This window comes from Athene noctua, chromosome 12 (assembly GCF_965140245.1).
Source record: "Athene noctua chromosome 12, bAthNoc1.hap1.1, whole genome shotgun sequence".
In the NCBI taxonomy this organism is placed as follows: domain Eukaryota; kingdom Metazoa; phylum Chordata; class Aves; order Strigiformes; family Strigidae; genus Athene; species Athene noctua.
This window is the reverse complement of record NC_134048.1, coordinates 2868796-2889542: the sequence shown is the minus strand read 5'-3', so window position 1 is coordinate 2889542 and position 20747 is coordinate 2868796. Positions and strand designations below refer to the sequence as shown.

Sequence of the window (20747 nt, the reverse complement as noted above, 5' to 3'; positions counted from 1 at the left end):
GTGGGGCTGGGCTGAATCTCTGCAGCTCTGCCTTCGGCAGCCGGACGCAGCACTGCCTGCAAACTGTTCGTTGCTGGGTATCGCTCTCCCTTGCCATGGTTTGTCCACTCCGGACACAGGCACAAACCCGACTGCAAGTTCCAGCCAAGATGTCCCGGCCCATGCCTGGACCACTCTTTACTCATTGGCCAGCCCTGTGCTTAGCAACGACCAATCCCAAGAGGCTACTGGGTAGGAAGATGCTGGGATTTCTTCCCCGCCCCCCCCTCCCCCCCCCCCCAAGCCTCCAGCACTGATCATGTCTGTCTCCAAAGGAAGTCTCTGGCATAAACACACGGACATACACACACTTACTTCCCCAGGGCCTCTGCTTCAAGAAAGGAGCATCCCAGGACCGTCCCCACATCATTTTATGCTGCAGCTTCCACTGCAACGTGATATGTCCCCAAGGCAGGTCCCAGATGAGAACACAGATGTGGGGGATCAGAGAGGAGAGGAATAGCTGCATCCCCCCCAAAGCCTCAAGGCTGTTACATCTTACTCTGGCTGTAGCTGGGACTTTACCACCTCCTGTTGTGAATCAGGGATACCCCCTGGTAACATCAGCCAGGGCTTTCCCTACTGCAACAAATAGAGCCTCAATGGGTTCCAGAATGAGCACCCCCCCTCCCCTGCCTCCACACACCAAGAACATGTGAAAACAATGTCCTGCGAACCATTGCCCACAGAAACAAAACAATTGAGCCTATCCTTGTCACTTCTGGATGGAAACTGCAGAGAAAAGATGCAGGCTCCGGTGAATATCCACAGCGAGGAACCTAGGGAAAGAAATGACCTGACTCCCCCCACTTCATGAGGCCAGTACTATCAGTCCTCACTGTGACTGAGAGAGTTGAACATCCTCAGAAAGATCGATCTGAGGCCTAAATGACTTTAAAATTCTGACTGTTGCCTGACAAGGGGTTAATATGTTGCATGCGCAGGGGCTGACCTTGTGCACAAGGTGAGGCAGGCCAGCAGGAGAGACAGGGATGAACTGGTGTTCTTCTAAACTTTGGTTAACCTCCAATCTCTTTTCAACTCTGGAAAGAGTTGAAAATAATGAAAACCCAGTGAGGACTCTGTCAGGAGGTGGCAAGCAGGGCCTTAGCTATCCCTTAGCCATGGGGCTTGTAGCCTGGTCACCAGAATACCTTCCCTTTTCGGTGGCACACACCCTGCAAACGCAGCCCTGAGGGAAGGGACAGGGCAGGGAGGGCAGGAGTGGGACACACTGGCAGACTAACAGTGGCTTTCATTCCCAGCACAGCACCCCTCTGGAAAGGTCCCTAGAAAGCTGCTTTTTCACAAGTACAGGGAATTTCTCAAAAAGCATCCAATGTATTATGAATTTCATCTCACAGTAGATGGATGAAAGTGGGGAGGAGCTCAGAAAGCAGTTGGACATGGGCATGAGTACATCCCTTCTGGCCTGTCACTCTGGCACACAGGCACAAAATGGCTCCAGCTGGGCTTTGTCCCGCTGCTGTGCTCCAGAGCCAGAGCCATAGGCAGACCCTGTGTACGCATGGTGGCCCTCACCACAAAGCATTACAGTGAGCAAGCCACAGGTAACGGTACTGGTGCTGAGCAGCCTGCCTGGGGGGGCACGGGAATGAGTCAGCTCCAGCCTCAACCCTCAAAGCCAGCCTATGCACAGTGAATTCGGGCCTGGGGACTTCCACAGAGCCCCACAGCACAGCACTGGGGAGCATGCTGCCACAGGCTCCTGGGATCTGCTCTCCCTGCCAGACCCTCCATCGGGTGACAGCACCAACCCATGGAGCAAAGCCTAAGAGCAGAACTCCAAGGTCTCACACTCTCCATGACTTGGCCACCACGGCCAGGTTTCCCCAGCCAGGCTCTCACAGGCAGATATGCTGCTGGAAGGCCACAGCCACTCAGGTGCAGTCCTCAACACACCCAAATCTGGAGGCAAGGTTCCCTGGGGTGAACCAGGATGTGGGGATGCATCCTGGGGTGACCAGCAGTGGGTCAGCAAGAAAGAAGCAGAACAGAGGACCTTGGACCAGCCTTGCCTTCTGGCAGACTATCAGAGAGGAGGGTGTTTTGAGGTGGTCAGACCTAAACTGACGCTTTGACTCCCTTTTCTCACCATGCCAGCACGGGACCGGGGAATCTCACTGGGACATCTGCTGTAATGAGTTCAGCTCCAGCAGTTAAAGTTGGAGCTCACCTTGCCATCTGTTTAATGCTTCTTTAATTTAGTCAGATGGCTCATGGTAACTTTTAAGGACCTTGTTGCTGCTCTCAGATCTCAGCAGCCACGACCGCTCTGCTGACAGGCATCCCAGGCTCCCCGAAGCGTCTGTCGTCTTATTAGCAGAGCCTCCACTTGGGATTTATTTTCCATCCAGAATTTAAGCTGAATTTATGTATTAACTAAAGACTATTAGTGCCAAAAATAAGTGGAATGCCACTTGCTCAGCAACACAGGCCTTAAAAGAGACCACGTGGCACAGCCAACCCACCCAATCGCAACCCCAGAGAGGCTTTTTATAGACACCCACGTCTGATGGAGTGCAAGTGATGCTTGGCTTGCTGCAAGCTTTGCTCTGCAAGCATCTGATTACACGGGGAGGGGAGGGAAATATCCCTGCATCCACGGGCAGGAGGCATAGTTCCCTCCTCTCTGCTGACTGGGTAAGCAGCCAGGTGGAACTAAAAATGGTTTAGGAACAGGTAGTGGCAGAGGTGCCTCACTGCCCGGCTATAAACACCTGCGCATGCAGCTTCTGACATACAGTGTATGTGCTGCTGAGTGTCTCAGTGCAGCATCTCAACATCAAGGGTCCTCCAATTCCCTCTCAGCAAGACTGCTCGAGGGAGAAAAAAGGTGACCCAACATTGTACAGCTCTAGCTGATGGTGGCTTCTCTGTTTCCCAGGTTGTCCCCAGAGTATTTTTCCTTTGAGTACACCCTCCTCCGGCAACAAGCTGGCTCAGCTTCCAGGAGAGTGACACTGATGTGACTCTGAAGGTTTCTCCAAGGATTCTGACCAATCTACACTGTAGGGGATATGAAGCTGCAGTCACAGCACTACTGCTACCAGCAGCCCCAGAAAGCCCATGCACAAGGCAAGGCACAGAAGGGTCAGTGGCAGCTGGAGGGCAGCCCTCACATACCAAGACAACCATAGGCACCTGCTTGGCACGGCCTCTTCCCTTCCACTGCTCCCTGTCCTACTGCCCTCTGAACAAGCCATCCTGCACCCTTTGCCAAGCCAGACTCAGCTGCTGGTCTGGTAGCTCTCTGCAGCACATCTGGTACATGGGGATGGAAAGGGGCTGCTCTGGCCACAGTGCAGCGTGAGCAGTGCACAGACAACCCCTGGCCCATGGCTTGGGCCAAAGGAGCACCTGGGAAAACAGGTCACAGGTTTGCAGCAGAGGTCAGCAGGGCTGGGGCAGGCACAGCTTGCCTCTTTGGTCCAGGAACTGCTTGCAGAGGTCTGAACAGCAGCTTTAAGGCCATCAGCTGGACCAGAAGCTCCAGGCAGGCTGCTGGATTCCACTCTCCTGCTTGCCCCAGGACACGGTGAGCTGGCAGAAGCATCACTGTGCTCACAGTCCCACCACAAGTAGGATGCTTGCTCCCCAAGCTGCAAGGCAGAAAGGCAGAAAGTCCACCCAGCAGCCTTCCCGACAGCCATTCTCTGCTGCTCTGGTCCTGTCATTTCTGTGTCACTGATCTGTGCGGGAAGACAGAGCAGGGAGAGCAGGTGATAACATCCGAGAAACAGGGAACAAGCAGGTCTGCAAACAAGAACAAGACCGGCACTGGGCCTCACTTTGAAAAGCGTTTGTGAGATACAATCCAGTCTGGCAAAGATGACAAAGAGCTGCTCTTCATCCTGCTTTGCCCAAGACAGAACTTGGACAGAGCTCAGCCCACTGATGCTGCGGCCCCAACCTCCCCAGGTACAGCACCCGGCCATGCTGCTCTGGTGGTTCCCAAACCCCAGCCCCGCTCTCTGCGGCCTGGCCCCTCTGCTGCACGTTCACTTAAGAAAGACTTAAACAAAAAAACAGTTTATCCTAGAAGTGTCTGGGGTGGGATACAAATAGCAGCTCGGAGAAGCAAGCCAAGACCAGTCAGGACAGGTGAAAGAGGCTGGTGCAAGCAGAGGGAGCTGGGCAGGAAGATGAGCTCTGGGGGCACAGCAGCGTCTCCCTGGGACACGCGTTGTCAGGTTTCAGACACAGCCAGGGCAGTTTGGTTCTCAGCCTCCCCCGGAGAGTGGTAAGCTGAGGGTCCCCTAGGAGGGTGTCAGGCATGGCAGGAGGACAGTATGCAGGAGCATGCACAGGTCTTAGACTCCTACCTGTCCTAAGGGCCTTTGGGCAAGGACAGGCAGGGCCTTAGAGTGCACTGGATGAGACCTACAGGGAGGGAGAGAAGGGAGAGCGACCTGTGAGTGTATTCTGGACCTGATCCAGAGCAGCCTGGGTGATGGAAGCCCCAAGGAGTCAATGCAACGGCTGCACAAGAGCTCTTGCATGTGTCCTTCTGCATCATTTTTACACCAGTGGAGAGACCGCTGTCCCACAAACCTGAACAGGGGAGATGCTACCCCTCCACAGCCCTGGTGCTGAGAGGATGGAGAACGTAAAGACAGTGTCCAAGGCCAGACGAGCATGGTGAGCACACAGGGGCAGCTCTGGATCCACACTCTGCAGGCAGATACAAGGTTGCCTGACCCTATTGCTCCTCTTTTATGGGGAAACCACCACTGAATTTGCCAGGAATTGGGAGACACACAACCAGAGCACTGGCCCCAGCTGCCTCCTTGGCCAAGGGTCTGTGGCACACTGTCACAGACACTAATTCACAGCCCAACACCCCCTGGATAAACCCAGGGGCATTCACATATCCCCCAAGTCTCCAGCTGACTGCAGGCCTTAGGTTACAGACGAGTGAGAACCACACAGGTCCTGGGGGGCCTTCCACACATGGTCACACAGTGGTTGAGGTTGGGGGGACCTCTGGACCTCATTTGTCCAACGCCCCTGCTCAATCACGGCCACCCAAAGCAGGTTGACCAGGACATGTCACCAGCTTTTTAATATCTCCAAGAGATTCCACAACACCCCTGTGCAACCTCTGCCAGTGCTCAGTCACCTCCACAGTAAAAAAGTCTTTCCTGATGTTCAGAGGGAACCCCCTGTGTTTCAGTTTGTGCCCATGGCCTCTGGTCCTGTCACTGGTCACCACTGAAAAGAGCTGGGTCCATTCTCTTTGCACCATCCCTTCAGGTATTTATATACACTGCCAAGATCCCCCCCTGAGCCTTCTTTCCTCCAGGCTGAACAGTCCCAGCTCTCTCAGCCCTTCTTCATGAGAGAAGCTCCAGTCCCTTCACTGTCTTGGTGGCCCTTTGTTGGACTCTCTCCAGTATGTCCATGTCTCTCTTGTACTGGGAAGCCCAGCACTGGACACAGTACTCCAGTGTGGCCTCACTGTGCTGAGCAGTGGGGAAGGATCACACCCCTTGACCTGCTGGCCAAGACCTTTATCTAAAGCAGAGCAAGATACCATTGGCCTTCTCTGAACTTGGTGTCTATGAGGACCACCCAGGGCCTTTTCTGCCAAGCTGCTCTTCAGTTGGGTTGTCCCAGCATATATTGGTGCCTGGGGTTGTTCCTCCCTCAGTGCAGGACTTTGCTCTCCTCCTTGTTGAACTTCAGAAGGTTCCTGTGAGTGCATTTCTCCAGCCTGACAAGGTTCCCCTGGATGGCACCATGACCCTCTGGCCTATCAGCCTCTCCTCTCAGTTCAGTGTCAGCTGGAAACACTGAAGGTACACTCTGGGCCATCATCCAGATCATTAATGTAGTTGTTAAACAGTGCTGGACCCAGTATTGACCCCTGAGGTACATCACTAGTTACTGCCCTCCAGCTGTGTGCCACTGATCTCCACCCTCTGGACTCAGCCATTCAGCTGGTTTTCCATCCACCTCGCTGTCTGCTCATCTAGCCCATGCATCAACTTGTCTATCAGTATTTTATGGGAGATCCTGTCAAAGGCCTTGCTGAAGTCCAGGCAGGCAATACCCACTGCTCTTCCCATGTCTCCCAAGCCAATCATTGCACCGTAGAAGGTGATCAGGTCAGACACAACAGTCTTCCTCTAGGCAGTCTCAGAATTATGTGACTTTTCATCTCAAAAATCACTCAACTTCCTACAAAAATGTCTGTGTCTCACCAGCAAACTCTTGTAAGAGGGAGACCTAGAAGGGATGCTGAGAGCCCTTCCCAGCAGGCAGGTCCAACCTGTGTGTCCTGAATATTTAGTGGTGCCAGACGTCATATTCCCACTTCTCATCCTAATACTGAATTTCCAGGAAATTTCCTCAAAAAATAGGTCTAAATGGGAAAAAAGGTCATTGAAACACCTTCGAGTTTTCAAACAGGGTGCAGCCTCAGAGAACACTGCAGAAAAAGGAACCAAAGCCATCATTAAAAACATGTTAAGGTTTTCTTAGCTCAACTGCAATTATTGCTCTGAAAGCTGAGGATGTACGATAGAGAAGAGTGTGTGTGGGAGGGAGGAGAGGAGAAGGGGGGAAAGAGAAAGACAACAGCATCATGGAAGGAAATTCAACACTGCCAAGTGAAAACCACTGTGACAGGCAGAATTTATTTCCTTGCAGAAGGGTTTCCCATGTCACCCGTTACACAGGGAAGAAATAAAAACATTATTTTGAAGAACATCGGCCATGAAAGTAAGACTTCAAGCTGGTGGGGGTTCCCTCAGATGCTGCAGCCAGCAGATTATCCCCATGTATGCCATTTCCCCACCCTCTAACAAAAGATAAGTTTAGCCCAGCATAAAACTGCTCCACATAAAATCCTGTTATTAGCCTCGCTTTCCAGAAGGTGTGTCTGTTACGGTAAGAACTCCAAACCTCCAAGCCCCACTGCTGGGCAGGTTTCTGCCCCAGGGACAGGGATGTGTCTTCCACAGGCTCCACGCTCACCCCCTTCCCACCAATTTGATAACTGTCCCGGGAACCTCATTTGTCTGGCAGGTTGCTGACTCAGTTTTTTTAATAGGAGGAGCCCAGTGCGTGGTCCTCTCACGCAGGCACTGCCCATCACCGTGACCACTCTTCCCTCCTCAAATCTGGCTGCCAGTGTGCAGTGTCTGGGAACCTGTGCTGTGGCATGAGGTTTCACCTCTGGCAGCAGCAGGCAGCAGAGCTGGCAGGAGCCACTGCCTGATGGGGCACTGCTGACCCTGCTTCTTACACCCTCAGTCCAAAGGAGACAGAGTCAGCAGCTCTGCTACCAGCTTTGACTGCACTGCTGGGACCTCTGGAAAGGCCTCTGGACCAGCCCATTTAACAAATACTTGAGTGAGACAGCTTGGACTCTGCAGCCTCTTTGGGCCAGAATCAGAGGCCAGGCAGAGCTCATCTGTGCAGTGCTTCAGGCCAGGTTTAACCTGGCACCCCAAGGGCCCAGGAGGTGAAGTGCCAAGGACTTTATCACCTACCCATAGGAGGAAGGGGCTAGTGTTGCTCTCCTGGCTCTGGGATACAGCCTGAGCACCGAGCAAGTATGAGGGTGGGAAATTCCCTGAAGGCAGAGTGATGGGAAAGGGCACTGAATTATGAAAGACATGATGGGAAAGTCTGCGACATGCCCCCTCCCAGCAGGTTCACATGATGCTTTCAGTAAATCTTGTGCAACATAAGGAAACAGCCCAGATGGAGATCAGCCCTATCCACAAAGCTTCAGCATCCCCCACCCCCATCCCAGACATGAGCCCTGCAGGGACCTCTCCAGGTGCAGGGACTAAGTGACCTCTTTCAGACCCCAACCAGAGCACACACAGCCACACATCTCCCCATGTGTCAAGAGCAAAGGACAGAACAAGAACTCTTTTTCTACCTGCAGAGCTGCCCAGCACCATGACTTGAGGAGCCACCTCCAGCCTGGCAAAGGAGGCTCGGAGCTCAGCACCTGCAGCCCATGCAGCTGCCCAACACCCGACATGGGCAACAAGCATCTTCTGTCCTGCAGCCACCCAGGGTTGCCTTGGCACCAGCCACTGCAGGAAAATCAGAGCCACTCTCCCCAGCAGGAAGGTTTCAAAAGGCCACAGTTTACTAACAGCGCCTTCCAATGTGCCTGTCTGCCCTTCTGAAGTTAGAACCCTCTTCACGTATTTATGATTTGGGAGTTACCAGCTCCTCTGCTGGATGCTTTAAAATCTAAATATGAGGTTTGCTGATCATCCAGCTTCAAAGTTCACCACAGAAAGGTATTTCTTCTCCTTGCTGCAAGAATCATCCAGAGCCTCCTTCCTGCAATGACCGAATTTTTATTCATGGTTACCAATCTGATCACAGGGACAGCATGTGCTTTCTTGGCAAATTCAGCTGTTTTTTCTACAGGTGTATCAACACCATGGGTAGGATTTCCTCCACTTCCTTGCACCTGTGCTGTCCTGGTGTGACAGCTCTGGTCTCTGCTCTTGCTCTGATGACATGGAGCAGAAGGTGATTCAGCCCGCAGTGCTTGGGAAGGAAGGAGAGGCCTGAAACCGTCTGCAACCTGAGGCAGGAGGGTTCCCAGATTAGCTGCCTCAGCACAGGCAGAGAGTGCAGTTGGCTTTCCTCTCACCGGGGAGAGTCTGCCGAAGTAAACATGCACACAAAACCCCGCGAGTCTAGGCTTGGATCACCTCCCATTAACAGTCACTGACATGTAGCATCCCAGAGGGCTGGAGAATGGGCCCTGATGGCAACTCTCAGGGTCATTTCAAGCCCCAAGACACCGCCCTAATCTCTCCGGCTCCATGCAGCAGCTACAGATTTGCAGAAGTTTGCAAGCATCAGCAGACCAGCCACTCAGCCTGCCTCACCCAAGCATCCTTCCATCACAGCGTGCATCACAGAGCTGCTCAGCCCTCTAACAGCTTGGGAAATCCTCTCCATGCCATCATGCAGCATCAAGTGCCCTCAGGGATCCATGCTCTCGCCAGCACTCCCAGCTAGTTCTGAGCACCAGAAAAACAGCCTGGATGCCAGAAGCCTGCACATCACCACGCAATGGACTGACAGAAATCATCTCTTCACACGTCACAGCTCCCCCACGCAGACGGAGAGTGCCGCTGCAGATCAGAGGCAGGTTTGGGGACCACAAGTTTATGTCTTTGTGGAACTCACACCTTGGCTGGGAAATGTTGGGAGTTAGATGGCCACCCAAGGAGAGTCAACCGCTGTTGGCTGGTACCAGGCAGGCCCCTTGCAGACCCATTCCAGGAACAAGTCAGGGCTCCTCCAAACACCCACTGAGACCCTCCCAGCTGCAGAGATTACCACTGCAGGGTTTGCCTCCTTTTTACCAGGGTCTGCCACCTCCAGGGAGGAGCAGCTGGCAGCAGCTGGGGATGGAATGCTCTGAGGTCCATCAGTGAGAGACACTGGAGGAAGGGCAGGGTTTCAACTACCATCTCTGCTGATTACCAGCACTGACACACTGATATGAACCCAGCACGCTAACAGTTTTTGCCTGCTCCCTAGCAGAGTGTGCAAAGCAGCATCCTTCCTGCTTGCCAGGCAGGGAATCACAGTGTGGGGATGCTAAGCAGCTTTCCTACGATCAGTGGCACAGATGGGAACTGAACCAAATCTCCAAGCACAGCCCCCTTGCCTGCATCAGCTCCCTCCAGAGCACGAAGCCACACAAACACAGCTCTCTGCAGTGCATGCATCCAGCACAACTGCACAGAGGGCTGACATGAGCACAGACAGTTGGCTTTTTGTGCTGCACTCCCCACGCAGAATGTCCGTACACCAGAAATGGGCTAAATACTCCACAAAGCTCCTTCTCTGGAGCATGGTCCAGAAGGACATCAGGCTCCACAGAGGAGGAATTACTGATCAATAAATGGAGAAGCATGTCATTGCCTCCCTGCAGGGCACGCCCCTCCCGGGACTAAAACCACAGCACTGCTTCAGGCAGTACTCTGCCTCTCCCCACTGCAGCCCACCCCTTCTGGCTGCAAGGCATTTGGGGAAATGCAGAATCAGCAGCTGCACCCCAACCATGCTGTACACACAGGCATGGCTTCTGGGAGCCTTCTTCCCTGTGGCCCCAGCAGCACCCTGAAGTGAGGCACTGTGTGAGAAAGCACCTTCTCTGGGTGACCCCATGCCTGGTGCTTCCCATCACCCTGATTCTTGTAGGTATAGAAGAACTCCTAATTTCCATCCAAACCATCCTACATCTACTGCTATGTCCTACCCAGTGCCCCAAAACCACAGGACCTTTCCCAGCATCTCACCTGCCTCTGATCCCCCCAAACCCACCAGAACACCTTACCCCTCTAGGTTTTCCCCTCCTTGCCTGTGAGCCCATTTGGGCTCTAGGACAGGATCAGGTCTGGGGCTTCTACAGCATTTGCTACAACCTGCAGTTGCTCTTATGCCTGAACATCCAAGAAACAACAAGAGCCATCCCACAGACCCAGTCTCTCATGTCCCCTGCCAGGAAGACCAGATGAAATCACCAACCTAGGAAGAAAGTGCGCCAGAGAAGAGCAATCCCTCTGTACCACAGAGCTCCACCTTGGCTGCATCCTCATTTCCTGACATCAAGACATCTTTCTGGGAGTGTTCAAGATCAGGGCAGTGCTGGGCTGGTGGGACGCTCATTTCATGTCTGCCCCATCTGCTTGGGGCCCAGCAGCACTGCTGGAGGCCAGAGAAGCAGATCTGGGTGTGCAGATGCTGGAAGGGACACTACCTCCTCCTGCCATCTATATGGAGCGTGCCAAGCCAAGCCAGAATCCACGGGAAGGACTTGGCAGGGAAACTCTTCCAGCTCCTTCTTGCTGCCCCAGCTCTGCAGGTTTGGGGATGTGTCTGTGGGACTCAGGCTCTCCAGCGCTATAAGAAAGGGTCGCCAGGTCTCCTCAAAGCCAGCAGGTAGCACTCTGCCATGCCGGGTTCCCCCAGGACAGGTATCTCCACTTCATTCCAGCACAGGACATAAATGTGCAGCTGCCTGGGCAGGCAGCAAGTGTCCCACAGCCCCACAAGAAGAGGCCCTGATGTTCCCTTGGTCACACCAGGCTCACCAGGCAGCTCCCATGAAGGGCCAGCAGCACAAGAGACAACCTGGCAGCCAGGGTGGGAAGACAACTCCTTCCCTTTACCCAGCAGGGATACAGGGAGAAGGCAGCTGAGACCCCACATGGCAGGGGATTGTTCCAGGGATGCTGATGACTTCAGCTGGACTCCCAGCAGCAACTGCCAGCCTATCTCAAGACTGAAAAGCCCAGAGGAGACTCAGCTGCTCAAACCTGCACTCCTCCTCTCCTCTGCACCAAGCCACGCAGAAGGGCAGCTGAGGAAGAACACTGGGATGGAGGTGAGAAGGAGGGAACACTCTGAGCAGCGGGTCGGAGCAAGGGCCGGAGGCACCCATTCCCATCATTGCTGTTACCACTGTCCCGCAGACCCACTGGGAAGATCGAACCCCCAAGCAAGGCATCCTGACAGCCCAGTCATGCTCCCCGTCATACTCACAGGGCTAATGACTGTGTTGCTAATTGTTTTCCACACACCCACACACCTCCGCATGATGGGAAAAGCCACATTACATTGGGAGAGGTCAACAGTAGAGGCCGTGCCTGATCCTGACCTCACCTTGGCTCGACCCAAGTGCAGCCCCAAAGCAAAGCGGACGGTGCGGCAGCGAGGAGTCAGGGTCCGATGGGGACAGGCTCCAGGCGAGTGCAGCAGCCAGGGCTCGTGCATTGCTGCCAACTTTGAGACAGCCCAAAAAGCAGAGCTAATTCCAGTCCCCACCCTCCTGCCAAGCCATCTGCCTGTCCTGAGACCACCGAGAGAGGATCCTGAGCAGCATTTCATTATTACCAAGCCATTACAAAAAGTAGATGAGCAGTGATTGATTATAATGAATGCAAATACCTGCCTTCTGACCCCAAATTGGCAGGACTGGACCAGCTCTCCCACTAAGTGGTACAGCATGTCCTTCCACAGGCTCTGCAAACCCTTCCCACCTCCTCAGCGTTTCCACAAGCCATCAGGCACAGCACTGCCCATCCAGACCTGTCCTAGAAAACCATCACATCCAAGATCTGCTCTCCATCAGCCCTTGGGCCCTGCTCTCACAGGCTCATTTCCAGTACCTGAACCCATTGGGAAGGCTTTCCTGGAGTCCTTACCTTCATCAAGAGGGAAAAGGGCAGTCCCTTCACACCAGGACAGGGTGAGAGTGAGGATCAGCAGGGTGAGAGCTGGGCACTCTGTCACAAGCATGACACATCCCCACTCACTGAGTACGTGTGTCCCTTCCTAGAGAGCGAGGTTCTGTGCCCAGAGATGACAGCAACCAGCTCTCCTTCAGGAGAACATGAACCATGAAGCATTCCTGCACCAGGGCACATGCTTCAACCTGCAAGTTGCCCTCCATGGGCCAGCAAACAATAAATGACAGGAACACAGGAAAGGATGGCACTGTCCTGCTGCAGACCACAGGGCATGGGGCAAGTGGGGGGACCAGAAAGAACCACTGCGGCCACCAACCCCAGCCAAGAGACCTTAAAGGACTGCCCTGGCCAGGGAGAGATGCTGCGAGTAGAGGCACCTTGTCCCTGGGCTACAACATCAGACAACAGAGTGGGAATGGACCTGAGCACCTATCTAGTCCCTAGTTTCTGATCCTCTGAGCAGGCTATCTTGCCTGCCTGCAAGGAGGTCACCCATACCAGGGTCATTCCTGATGGGTGTCTGCCCAACCTACTGTCAAACGCTCTGCTGATAGCTCCTACCCAGCTCCAGACCAGGGACAAGGGCATAACTCCTTGAAGAGGGGGAGGTACCTCTGGTTTGCAGTTCCCAAAGCCTTTTTGGGACTGTTGCCATCTTCTGGCCTCTTTTCTGCACACAACTGCTTCCCATCATCCCACCCAGCTCCATCCTCAAAGTACCACACCAGCCAGGGCCATGCTCAGACTATGCCACCACCGTAAGGCTCAGTCCGGTTCCAACCCTTGATTCACACCAGGGAGCACTTCTAGGAGGTCACCTTTAGGTCATGGTTTGGACTGCAGAGATACCTTATGGGAGCAATTTCTTGGGGTAAGACCCTGAGACAGGAAAGACAAGAAGACCTGAGAGGATTCCCTGACACAGGCAATCAGCCAGCAATGCCAAGACATGGCTACAAACTCAGAAAGAGCTGGCTGACCCTAACATGGACAGAGACAAGAAACCTCTACTCAGCTGAACACCAGTGCCCTGGGTCTCCAAGGCAGCACCTCCTGTCCCCCTCCAACCCACTGAATCTCTTATATTCTCATTTCCTTTTTCTTCCCTAATATGAACTCTCCCCCTCCCCTAAACAGTGTCGGTGTTGTCTGCTGCAACTTCCATACAAAACTTCTCCCCAAATCCATGGAGCACATAGGTGATCCTTCCCCTACCCCACCACATCCTAGGTTTCCCTGCCTGGAGTTACACAAATTATTTTCATTCAAGCTGGAAATCATCTGCTCCCCTTCTAATACCGCATGTTCTGGGGAACCTCATGTTTGCCTCTTCCATACTGGTCACCCTCTTATCCAAGATGGAGCTGGACCATGGGGCTGAAATGAAAGCAGTTCTCAATGACCCTTCTGGCCAGCTCTTTGCAGCACGCAGCCCAGAACCAAGCCGCAGCAGCCAAGCACTGGGATCACGGTCATTTGGCAGAGAAAGAGCAGCACAGTGATTCATCTTCCTTTTGATCTTTAGCCTACCCTTGCAGACTCAATACTCTGTCCCCAAAATTTCTGGCAGTTGGCAGACTTCCCCACCTCCCCCCAGACCTGAGAAGGCAAGTGCTGAGAGGTGCTGGCACCCTTTAGGGGTTCAACTGCTGCACACCCAGTTCAGTAGGCGAGCAGATGCCTGGCTGCCAAAGTTGCCAGGGAGATGAGCTTCCTCCGGAGCCTCCCCTCGCCGCACACGTCTGCCCGAGCTCCTGCCGAGGACAGGCATCCTTCGCCATCTGCACCAGACAGAGCACTGCACAGCGCAAAGAACACCTCACCAGGGAGAGGGGCAGAGCCTTCCCCTTCAAACAGCACCATTTGGACATGAAAGAGTGGTCCAGCAGTTTGGGACGATGCTTGTTCACATCCTGGCAGCCTCCTCTAATCAGTGGGGAGAGCAGAGGGAGAAGCAGGATTCACTGACATCTTTGCTACACCCAGCCCAGCTCCCCACCAGCGCACCCAGCACTGACCACACTGATGCACCTGGCACCGAGCGGGCACAGGAGGACTGACAGAAGCTGCCAGACAGCTCCAGCACCTCCCAGCTCAGCGGAGGCACTTTATCACTTCCCAGCGCTTTATCACTCAGGCTCCTCTGCAGTGAGAATTTCTCAGACAACCAGAGTCGCCCACAGGCTTGCAGCCTCACAAACCTGCTGCCTACCACAGACTGGTCTCCTGTAGCTCCTCCTGGCCAAGCATGCCACTCATCTCTGCCTTTCTCGCTGCGCCCACACCCTGGCCTGCCAGTGGCCGGCACAGCTTTCTGGGAGAAGCCTATGCACGGTTCCAGGGCAGCATGGCTCTCCTCTACACTCAGGAGTGTCATGCAATGACTCAGGAGGGGAAACAGAGACGAGGCGCACTCCAGCACCAGCATCCAGTGCCCTAAAGCTGGCAGAGCAGCTCCTCATAGGAGCCATGCCACGCTGGTCACAGGAACCAGCAAGCCCGTCTGATCCTGCTGGGAGAGGCACCCTCACCCCAGCAGTACAACACCAGAACTGATCCCTTCTTGCAGGATTTTGGGGTGTGCCAAATGCTTCAAGGCTCTGGACATGGTGCATTTTGCCTTACACGGCCCAAATCAAGTGGGGAGCTCAGCTGCAGCAGAACATGGCTCCCTTTTTGCCTGATGATGGAGTTTATTGCCTCTGTGCTCCCAAGCATGCACCAGTTTCTGATCCAGATCCAAACCCAAGTCAAGGTGTTGCCTGTGATTTAGAACGGGTGTTATGCTTCAGGGCTCATATCTAAGGGTTATTAGCTAGCAAAGCACAAAGACAGCCACCAAGCAGCAGCTGGTGTCCAGGGGCTGTGCACAGAGAGGTACTAGATATAGAAACTAGCACTGTTGGGATCATGCAGGAGCCTTTTTAGTCTCCTCTTACTCACAGAGATCCTTGGGGAGATGCTTTATTTAGTCAAACGTTTCTGAAAGGGCGACTGAGAAATTAGCCAGTCTTTTCTCCAATGCATGGCACATGCCTGGGAGTGGACAGCCTCCGTTGTTTCAGGTACAGCTGAAGTTCCTCGGACCTGCAGCACTAGCCAAGCAAAGTTTCAGTTGCCAGTTCCCTGTCACAGCTGAATCAGCTGGGAGACATGGAGCTGACCTGGCCGTGGGGACCCAGCTACCTCAGGTCCATTTCCAGGCCAAATCCTGTCTGCCAGCTAACCAGGAGCAGAGAGCACCCAGAAATGTGCTGTCCTTGTGAGGGGTAAAAGCTTTCTGCAGCAAAGTGACCGTTCCCCATCTGCAGAAACTCAAGGCAAGAAGGATGCAAGTTTTCACTCTTCTGAAAACCTAAAGAAGTGTGATTTTCTGAAGGTGGTGAGAAATAGTTTCAGACAGCTCTAATTAGTGGGATGGCATGTGAGAAAATCCAGCTTTGCTGCTCCCTGCTCCACAGCTGTCCTGGGGTGAAGGGGGATCACCAGCATCGGTGGCTAGAGTCCCCCAGCACCCTTCCCCTGTGCCTGCCTGGCTTGGAGCAATCCCAGTGATTTGCAGGATAGCAGAGAGGGATATTTTTGTATGAGCTGCTGGTCCAAAGTTGCCAGTGCTATTTCGGGCAGCAACACCTACACTGCAATCCAGAGGGCTGTATTTTCCCGCGGGCACTTCAAATCAGGCCTCCCTCATCTCCTTGCAAGCCAGCTGTAACCAACCTGCCTCCCAGAATCAACAGATAAACAGCTCCCAGCATCGTGTGGCCACCAAGTCCAGTGCCACAGCTCCACCATTTTCCTGATTCCCACCGAAACCACGGCACCTTCTGACCCAGAAAAAAAAAGACGTCATCTTACAAGAAGTATCTGCTGTAACAACAGGTCTTCTGCCTGCAAATCTTCCCAGGGATCTGCCACCACTAGATTACTTGCCCAGACTAAGCTAGATAATCCTACAGACAAATTGCGTACTTTGTCCTGGAACTCTGCAGCATTTTCGGTGAGGTGCTCCAAGAGATGTACAAACTCTAATTAAAGCTACTTTGCAACTTCCAGCATATGGAGGCAGAAAGACATTTGTTCCTCTGTGAAAGCAGAAATCAGATCCCAGACAGGTTAAATCCCCACCAGCAAGAGCCCCTCCTGTATACAAAATATCTGCAAATGCATCTTTTGCACAGGAAACATGGACAAAACATAAAGTGGAAAGCAGATGATAACACGAGTGACCCTTAAAGGGTCAGGACCACAATCCCCTTCCTGGATTCAAATCGGGATTGGCCTCAGCAGGGCTGCCGTGCCACATAGCTACCCCACCAGTGAGAGCCGGCACCGTGCCTTGCACCTATTTCTTCCTCCTTGATCTGTGCTGGCAGGCACAAAGGAGATGAGAGACCATCCAAAACTAAGGAGCTAAAAGATACAAAGAAAAGAAACAGGAGGAGAAGCAATAACAGGAATCATTACATAACAGTATGAAAAAAACAGTAATACTCCTGATGCAGAAGAGGTTTTAAGATGGGCAAGTGGGTGGTGAGACCCAGAGGATCCTGGGCCCAGAACCAGCTGCTCCCTGTGTGCCAGGGAAGCAAACCCACGGCTGGGCAGAGATGCAGAGGCTGCAAACTGTGGGGGTTTGTAGGTAGGGAAGTTCCAGGCCCCAGAGCTTGCCCAGCAGTGGGATGGCCAGAGTGAGAATCCCCCGTCCCTGGGTCCCAGCATGGGGGAGCAGACACGGAGCAGTGCAGGTGAGGCCCCACACACACGCCAGCTGCACAGACCAATTTCCCTCTTCTGCCTCCCTCACCATATAGTGCTCTTCCCTCTCCTCCTGGCTCTGCCCAGCGAGGGTCTGGGTCCTGTGCAGAACCTCACCACCCACTTTCTCTCCCTCAAGCAGAGCTGTGCAAACAGCAAACTGTCACTCAGAGAGAGACACAGATGCTCTGACCACAGGCCTAATCCTGCAACCCACCGTGAACCTCAGCAAACAGCAAGAGCAGAGGACACGCAGCATCTCAGCCTGTGAGAAGGGTATGAATCACGAGAAAACAGACCTAGGCACAGATCCAGAGCAGGGAGAAGAAGGTCCTGCAAGACCTCCATCTTTGGGAGTAGAGGGGATTTGAGTGACCAGAGCCACACGGTCCCCCTTCACCCACTCAGAAGTGGCCCCAGTATCTCTCTCACTGGCTCCATAATATCCCTCACAAGGCTGCAGCCTGGCTGTCCCTCAGAGCACACGTCATGCTGGACACTTCAACCCCTGCCAGCTCTGGAGTTGTCCACAGTCCCCACCTGCAGCAAGAATGAGAAATAGCCCAGCACCCCTATGGATCTCCCCTCCCAGCAGAAACCAAGGATCAAGAAGGCAGTCCATGGCCTGGTTTCCCAGTCCACACACCTTTCCAGCAGCTCCAGTGCTACCAATCAGAAGATACTGCCACGAATGTCACCTTCAGAAGTAACCTCCCAGCTGAACCGAGAGCGTGAAGTGCTCGGGGAACCACAAGTTCAGCAGGCTGAGGCTCCCGTTTAATCTTCATCACCGAGCCAAACCGCAGTTCTGACAGTTCCCAACCACCAGCTTTTATTTTTCTTTTGCAATCTGCCATAGAGCTCTGCTGAGACAACGCTCCCGACAACCTGAAGAGTCCCTCAGCCAAGGAACCTATTCAGACCATCAAAAATACAGAAACAAAAGCATCAACTCCAAGAAGGTGTCACGGGCAGAATGACATCCCTTAACTTGTTGTTACATCAGCCTACACATTAACACTTCGGGCCTCATCCAGGAAGCAATGGAGCAGCCTCCATTCCTCTTAAAGTCATACCCTGCTGCTCAGAGATGTGCAAGTTTGGAATCCTTCTTGCTTTACAAAAAAAAAAAAAAAAGCGCCATGTACCTTTTGCTGTGCTTTCACCTGATGATGAGACCGCAATCCTGAGAAATTCTCCATTTACCTTTCTTTTAACTCTGCAACAGCAATTTCACTAAATCCTCTATGTTCATGATGGCCCACATACAGATGCACATGACATTAGTGTCTCCCAAATTAGTTTTTTTGTATGCAGTGCTAGCCCATTTTCTTCAACATCATATTATGATACGCAAGGTTCCACCTTTCTCCCAGGAAACACAATCTTCTAAATTTATCTTTTGGATAACTAAAAAGATACAGGTCTGGCTTTCAAAACCTGGGGTCAGCAGTCCCAAATAGCAAGGTATTTCCCCCAGAAACACCTAGTTAATAACACAACAACAACAAAGCAGCACACATATGTTCATTACAGAGCTAAGTATAACTTGACAAGGCACCTTGCTTTTAATGAGGCAAAAGGCCAATTAACCTGATGAGGAAGTACAGCACGCTGTCACTGGATGGGGAACCTGGACTCCCCGGGGATATGCCTCGTATATCCCTGTAACCCACCAAACATGGGAGATTCAAACCCGTTTCTGATGGCACGGCACGGCGCTCGGAGCTCTCTGGGTTAACACCGGCCTCCTCCAGATTTGGTGACACAGTAGCTGAGCATTCAAGCTGGACGAAGGGCCAGCCTCACATTTTTGTAAGCTCAGATCCCAACCCTGGGAAAATGCAGTCATTGTCTTCGCGCAGTGCCCCACCGCCCAGCCCATCGCAGGTATTCGCCCTGCCAGAGGACAGCAAGGAAAATCCAGGCAACAAAAGGAGTAACGCTCCAGCAGGCGCTTCCCCGGGGAAGTAATTTCATAACGGCGTTTCCAAAGGTGGTGGCGGAGCAGCGCGCAGCGCGCACGGCAACAGCGCGAGTGCGCTGACGGGAGACACCGAAACGCGCTGGGCGAACAAAAGAAAACCAACTTCGCGACGTGAGGCCGTTATTTGGAAGGAGGCAAAACTTCCCGGCACTCAGGGCACACCTGGAGAGCCAGCCTCTGCCCCAGGCCCCGCACCCCCCGGGGCAGAGCCCCTCTCCGCATCCCTCCGCGCGCTCGGGGAGGCCGGCGGCGCCGGTGCGCACAGAGTTAACGGAGCCGCCGCCGCGTGCCGGCAGCGGCTCTCCCGGCCGGGGGCTGCTGCCGTCACCGAGGAGAACGGAGGGAAGCGGCGCCTGAGGCGGGGGCACTGGAAAACCGCCGGGCCCGGGGGCTCCAGCGGCGGCGCCGAGCGCAGCGGCAGCCGGGCCGCGGGCCCTTCCCCTCCCGCCCCGCACGGGCGCTCGGGGCTGCGCGACCGGCAACGGCGCCGGGGGGGGACCGGGGGTGGCCGGGACCCTCAGTCGGTCCAGAGGGAAACCCGGGGCCGAGGGGGTGGGGGGAGCGCGGCTACGGCGGCCGGGCCCTGCGGAGCGCGTCGCCACCCCCCCCACCCCCCCCCCCGCTGCAGGCGCGGCTCCCGGTGCCGGCCGGGGGTCAGGCGGGGGGGCGATCGCCGCGCACCCCTCCCCAGCCCCGGCGGTACGGACCTGTCGCCCCGCGGCCGCCCGGGCCACGGGCCAGCGCTCCCCGCCGGCGCTCCATCATCGCCCCCCCCGCCCCCCGGCGCCGGTCCCGGCGCCCCTCCGGCCGCCGCCCCCCGCCTCCGCGGCGCGGCCCGTACCGCAGTCGGCGCAGAGGATCCGCGCCACGTCCCGCTTGAGGTTCTTGCCGCTGGTATCGAGCGGGGCGAAGGCGGTGCGGAAGACGAGCGGCTCCTCGGTGGGCTCCAGGAAGAAGATGTAGCGGTGGTTGCGCTTCACTTTAAAGCAGGGCGCCTTGGAGCCCACGCTGATGAGCTGCTCCCGCTGCAGCCCGCCGCTGTTGAGGGGCCACAGGTCGAGCACCTTGACCAAGACCCCCCCGGCGGGACCGGCGGCTCCGCGGCTGTCATTGCCGCCGCCGGCGGGGGGGCCCACGGACTGCACCTTGCCCTCCAGCACCACCGCCGCCGTGTACGCCTGGTCCTGCACCGACTTAAGGCTGGGCGAGTAGCAGGCGAGGGAGACGCCGAAGAGCAGCATGGAGAAGCCGGGCGCCGGGTCGCGCCTCATGCCGCCGGCTGCCGCTCGCTCCCCGCCGGCCCTGCGGCGGCCGGGCTGCGGGGCTGCGGCGCGGCGGGCGCGGCGGGGCGGAGCGGAGCGGCGCGGCGCGGCGTGGCGCGGGGCCGCGCGGATCCTCCTCCGAGCGAGGGAGGGAGGTGGGATGCGCTCACAGCCGCCCCTTCCCCCAGGATGCTGACACCCGCCCCCCCCCCCCCCCCCCCATTCCCGCCGCCGCAAAAAAAAAAAAAAAAAAAGGTGATTCCCTGCCCGGGAACTCCCCCCCCGGGGATGCCCGCTGCAGCAGAGGGGATCCCTGCATCACCGGCTCCCTCTCCTGCAGGGCCTGGGGGTCCCCGGGGATGGAGACAGATCGTATCGCCTCCATCGCAGCCATGGAGTCAGCCCCTCGCCAAGCCCCCAGGCACTCAC

The 20747-nt window shown here is 55.0% G+C and overlaps 1 protein-coding gene across 3 annotated transcripts in view; it reads right to left on the bottom strand.

The window, feature by feature from the left end:
• Positions 1-20387, bottom strand: part of NRG2 (neuregulin 2) — a 172087-nt gene extending 151700 nt beyond the window's left edge. For all 3 annotated transcript variants that reach the window (XM_074915980.1, XM_074915978.1, XM_074915979.1), the window contains exon 1: positions 19898-20387. In XM_074915980.1, coding sequence (XP_074772081.1) covers positions 19898-20327 — 430 coding nt within the window. In that variant the 5' untranslated portion in view covers positions 20328-20387. The remainder of the gene's footprint in view (positions 1-19897) is intronic.
• Between the last annotated feature and the right edge of the window lie 360 nt (positions 20388-20747).